This window comes from Crocodylus porosus, unplaced genomic scaffold, assembly GCF_001723895.1.
Source record: "Crocodylus porosus isolate Cpor-Errol unplaced genomic scaffold, CroPor_comp1, whole genome shotgun sequence".
In the NCBI taxonomy this organism is placed as follows: Eukaryota; Metazoa; Chordata; order Crocodylia; family Crocodylidae; genus Crocodylus; species Crocodylus porosus.
This window is the reverse complement of record NW_017728897.1, coordinates 200,665-205,998: the sequence shown is the minus strand read 5'-3', so window position 1 is coordinate 205,998 and position 5,334 is coordinate 200,665. Positions and strand designations below refer to the sequence as shown.

At 40.2% G+C, this 5,334-nt stretch overlaps 1 protein-coding gene across 1 annotated transcript in view; it reads left to right on the top strand.

Moving 5' to 3' along the window:
- Positions 1–1,094: 1,094 nt before the first annotated feature.
- ADRA1A (adrenoceptor alpha 1A) overlaps positions 1,095–5,334 on the top strand; it is a 27,621-nt gene continuing 23,381 nt past the window's right edge. The window contains exon 1 of the mRNA XM_019556555.1: positions 1,095–2,786. Coding sequence (XP_019412100.1) covers positions 1,904–2,786 — 883 coding nt within the window. The 5' untranslated portion in view covers positions 1,095–1,903. The remainder of the gene's footprint in view (positions 2,787–5,334) is intronic.

Genomic DNA, 5,334 nt, shown 5'->3' with positions numbered 1-5,334 from the left:
TGAATTTTTATTTGATGTGCTCATTAAAACCTGCCTTTTCCTTGGTCTTGTTCTCTCCTGTGGAAAAACAAAATGTGAAGCTCTAATTTCCTGGCACTGGAAGGAAGGCAAGTTCCTTTAAAGGAAAGGACACCTTTTCACCTGTTCATCTTCCCTGCATATTAATTTGGGTATCAACAGGTTTTAAAATGAGAATTTTACTTTTATACAGGGATGGTAATTAAAATTATACAGATATATGGTGATTTGTGGCAGTGGACTATTTTTTCCTTCCATAATCTATTAAGAGAGTGGATTTTTTTTTTTGTTAATAAGAATGAACTGAAAGCCATCTTATTTGGGAGCTCAGATATTTGTTGTTAGTTGTGGCTTTTCAAATGTCTGAGTAGTGGCCTCAGATAGGACATTTGGACTTTGTTTTTATAAGACATAATCAGCAGGCCCTTGTAGCTTTATTTCATGGCTTTTTTTTGCTTCTAATACCTAGCTTTAACTTACATTTCCATGAGATATACCTTTTCCATATTTAGTCAGAGGACACTGAGTTTGGCTGCCAGATATTCTGAAATTTTATGCCGTTTAGTAAAAACATATTTTTCTGCAGCAGGTAAAAATGGCTTATATCTGGATAGCTTTCTAAGATGTGCTGTTTGTCCAGCCTAGTGAGAAGTTGTTGGACCTCTGAGGTTGTCACTTATATTACAGCGAGAGGATTCTTGACTTGCAGATTTTGTTCACAGTCAGGTTGCAGTCCTGATTTTTATCCCAGGGTCTGTGTAAGAAAATTAACAATCAGGTTTGATTTGATTTAGCCCAAGGCCAGTGGGAAACAAGCTTCCACTCAACTTGTAATAGTGTCTCTCTTCATTTGGGGAGAGGTCAGGGATGCTGATTAAGTAACAAAATGTGCATTTGTTGTTTGTTTTCTGGAGCAACATCAACCAGTAGTGGTTTCTACAGGCTGGAAGGGAATGGGATGGGGAAGCAGCATAAAAATAGATTTTCAGGCTCTGAAAAATGCTCCGACCTAGGAAAATATTACTCCAGGTTCTGAGAGTCACATTTTCCATGTCTCTTTGCCTCCTATAGGCATCATGTCGGGGAAGAGCACGGCATCAAAGACTCTGGAAAGGGAAACCTTACTCTCCCCTTCTGAGCCTGCAACAAGTTGGTGTTTATAAATCTGGATCCTTAACCCAGGAGACCAGGTGTGTAGAGCTGAACTTTTCCGACGAATGCAAAGACTTTGATCAGTACATCGAGACCCTGAAGCCTACAGTAGATTTAGCATCCTTTAGTTAGAGGAGCATAACTGAGTTGATGGAGCATCATTGCCGTCTTTTGTCAAGCTTTCTGCAAAGCCAAGTGTGAAACAGAATTTGGACACAGAGCACAGCAGTTAAAAGCATCACTATCTTTGGGGAGAAATCTAAATTAAGATACTTGGATCTTTTTCATTATCCCATCACTCCAGCAAACTGAACCTTTCTCCATAAAGCAGGAATGATTTTAGCACTACAACTCAATTACTTCTCTTAGAATTATCCCCAAAATAGGAGAAATGCCATCATCTATGCCCCCACTATACCCTGCACAGTGGAGATTTTTGCATCCCAGGAAGAATGCAAAGGAAGCCAGTCTCAGAAAGTCTTCAGAACAGTTGCTCTGTTGCTAACTAGCTGCCAGAAATGCAGAGAACAGTAGAAACTTAGAGAAAAATGCAAGTTTTCTAATGTTTCTGTGTTCCATTTCTGTTTCTACATTAATATAAATGGGTTTCCTAAAAGAGTTGGCAAATACTGCCTGCAAAATCTTCAGAAAAAACTGATCTTGGCACTTCTAGCACCTGAAAGGAGATAGATAAGGCACATAGGAGTCAGATGAACATTATCAGTGAGCAACAATGGTTTTCCTCCCTGGAAACTCCTCTAACTGTTCAAATTGCACCCATGCTGTGGGCACAGTGAACATTTCTAAAGCGATATTATTAGGGGTTATTTTGGGAGGGCTGATTATTTTTGGTGTCTTGGGTAATATTCTAGTTATATTATCAGTAGCCTGTCATAGACACCTTCAGAGTGTAACTCATTACTATATAATTAACCTAGCTGTGGCTGACCTTCTCTTGACTTCCACTGTCCTGCCCTTTTCAGCTACCTTTGAGATTTTGGGTTACTGGGTTTTTGGGAGGATCTTTTGCAACATCTGGGCAGCTGTTGATGTCTTATGCTGCACTGCTTCCATCATGAGTCTGTGTATCATCTCTATAGACAGGTATGTTGGCGTGAGTTACCCACTGAGATACCCAAGTATAATGACAGAAAAGAGGGGACTCATGGCTTTGTTGTGTATTTGGGCGTTGTCTGTCGTGATATCCATTGGACCTCTCTTTGGCTGGAAGCAACCAGCTCCAGAAGATGAGACCATCTGTCAAATCACTGAAGAGCCTGGCTATGTGCTGTTCTCTGCTCTTGGCTCCTTCTACCTCCCACTGACCATCATCTTGGTGATGTATTGCCGAGTATATGTGGTGGCCAAAAGGGAAAGCAAAGGCCTGACTTCTGGCTTGAAGACTGAGAAGTCTCATTCTGAAGAAGTGACTCTCCGAATACATCGCAGAAACACCCGGGAAGTGAGTGGGACCCCATCCTGTTCCAAGATGAAACACCACTTCTCTGTGCGCCTCCTTAAGTTCTCCAGGGAAAAGAAAGCGGCCAAGACGCTGGGAATAGTGGTGGGATGCTTCATACTGTGCTGGCTTCCTTTCTTTCTAGTCATGCCTATTGGTAAGTGAAGCAAAAGCTCCTGCTTTTTATAACAATTTCTCCAAAGGTAGGGAGATATTTGTGTTCTTACCATTACTTGCAGCTAGAAATGGCAGTTTTATGAAAATCCAAACCCTTCACAAAATCGTATTTGTTTCACCAAACTTCTGTCCACAAGTGGTCAAAAAAACAATTGTGAAATTCTGATGTCAGAATAAAAGGTTTATTACAGTTAAAAAAAAATGTATATTGGGGGGTGTAATACAATGTGTTTCACTCCATTTTGGCCTTGTAAAATTTTGTATATAAATGATTTGTTTCCCCCCATTTTCATTAGCAAATAATCCCCAAACTGTCAAGGTTCACATTGATTGAAAGCAAAGTCAAATGTTGAAATCCTTTGTTAGATAGAAATCTTGTCCTCAGGGCAGGCCCAACTCTAGACAGACAGGTGTAGTTGTGTCTGCATATGTGTTTATAGCCCAGATAGTCAAACTCAGTTTATTTCAAGACTAGATTCTCAGAGGAGCTAAAAGCTTTACATTTTTACTTGCTCAGCACTCATATTGGGTACAGTTTTTCCGATATTGTCACCAGGCAGCAGCTTCTATTATGCCACTTTTCAAAAGCTGAATATTGCATGTGCATCCAGTGTATTGAGACCTAATGGATATCTGGGCCCTTATTTTGTTTCTGTAAATTTTGTAAATAGGAGCTGAGCTTTTGAAAGGGCTTAATAAAAACCCCACAGCCATAAATAGAAAGGCTGCCATTGACGTGAATGGCATGTAACTTAAACCACCATAAAAGTACTATTTTATTTTATCTTTTCTTTATTTTGTTGTCAAATGTGACCTTTTTTTAAAAAACTAAGGAGTGAGTACGGTTTTTTTTTTAAAAACCAAAGTGTTACTAATTGTTTGCTATTTGCAAAAGCTAAAATGACAAATGGTTCCAAAATGTTATGGTATAACTTTTAAGAAATGAACTTTAATTTAAGAGACCTCATAAAGCAGCACAAGAGTCTAACATATTACTATAGCGAAAGGAAAAAAGAGCAAACCACTTAAATCCTGGAAGATTATGGTCATGGTTATGTTTATTCTAGTCTTTAGGATCCAAGAGCAAAGTGGGCATGTATGAATTGATTTTTTTTTTTTGGTTACTAACTTCTAAAATTGTAAGTTCAATACGTCAATCATTGAAATTTAATTTAGAGAAAATCATTATTTAATAGCAATGAATTGCCCTCCAGAAAAATAAAATCCTGAATACTCTATAAATTACTGACTAGTATACTACAGTGGTTTTCTTTCCCTGTCTGGTGATATGTAACAAACATTTAAATGAAAAGTGGATAAAAGTTTTCGAGTTCTAGCTATTAAACTAGTTCCTGTCCAAACCAGCTCAATCATCATAACCATCATCAACAAGCTAAAATTTTCTGGGTAGCCCAATTTTTGCCTCAAAAGGGTTAAACAAGAATTTTGAGGTGTGGTACTTACTGTGAAGAATCCAACTGATTTACCATGACTAGTTCTTACTGGGTGATTGCAAACTGCAATTAATTAAAACAAAACCAAACAAACCAAAACAAAAAACCTGAAACAAACTTGCAAAATGCTGTTCTCCAGCCTTTGCAGAGTATTCTTCTATTAGTGCGCAATAAAGCATTGAAAATTAGGGCTGTGCAAAATTTTTCGGCAGTTTGTTTTGATGCTGTTTCAACTCGTTCTGAACTTAAAACAGCAAAATTGAAACGAAACAGAGAACTTTGAAACAGCATCGAAATGCAACAAGGCAAGTTGAAACATTTTGAAAATTTTGAAAAGTTTTGAGTTTCGAAGCTCAAGCTGGGCTTGCCTGCAGGGAAACAGAAACTAAAGTAAAGAGCGGGAGGGGGAAGGAGTGCTCTCATTAGGGCTGTGTGAAATGGCACTGTTCTGTTTCAATTAGAGTTTTGAGGTTTCGACGGAGCAGCATTTTGTTTTGAATTTCGTTTCGAGTCGAAACAGCTCTTCTATTTGGCTTCATTGAAACAGTAAGACTGTTTTGATGCTGTTTTGATGTTTCACCCATTTGCTACAATGGGGAATCTCGATACAGCCTCTCTCATCTGGCAGGCAGATTGGGGGCCAACCCCAGGAGGGCTGCTGGGGCTGTGTCAGTCTTCCTGGGGCTGAGGACCCCTGATCTGCCTGCCAGATGATGGTGGGAAGCTGGTGCTGCCACCTGGGACTGGGGAAGGGAACTGAACCTGATTGCTCAGTTCCCCTCCCCAGTGCTAGATCGGGAGGGGGATGAGCAGTCAGCCCAGCTGGGCTGAGTTCCCAACCCCAGTGCAACCATTGTGCTGGGGAAATGAATTCAGCCCAGCTGTTGGACTGAGTTTGTTTCAACTGGGCTGAAGTTCAGCTGGGCTGAGTTCATTTCCCCAGCACGATGGTCATGCTGGGGTTGGAAATTCAGCCCAGCTGGCCTGAGTTGCCTTTCCCATCTGATTGTAGGGCTGAGGAGGGAAACTGAGCGATCTGGCTCAGTTCCTTTCTCCAGCCGGATTGCAGCGGTG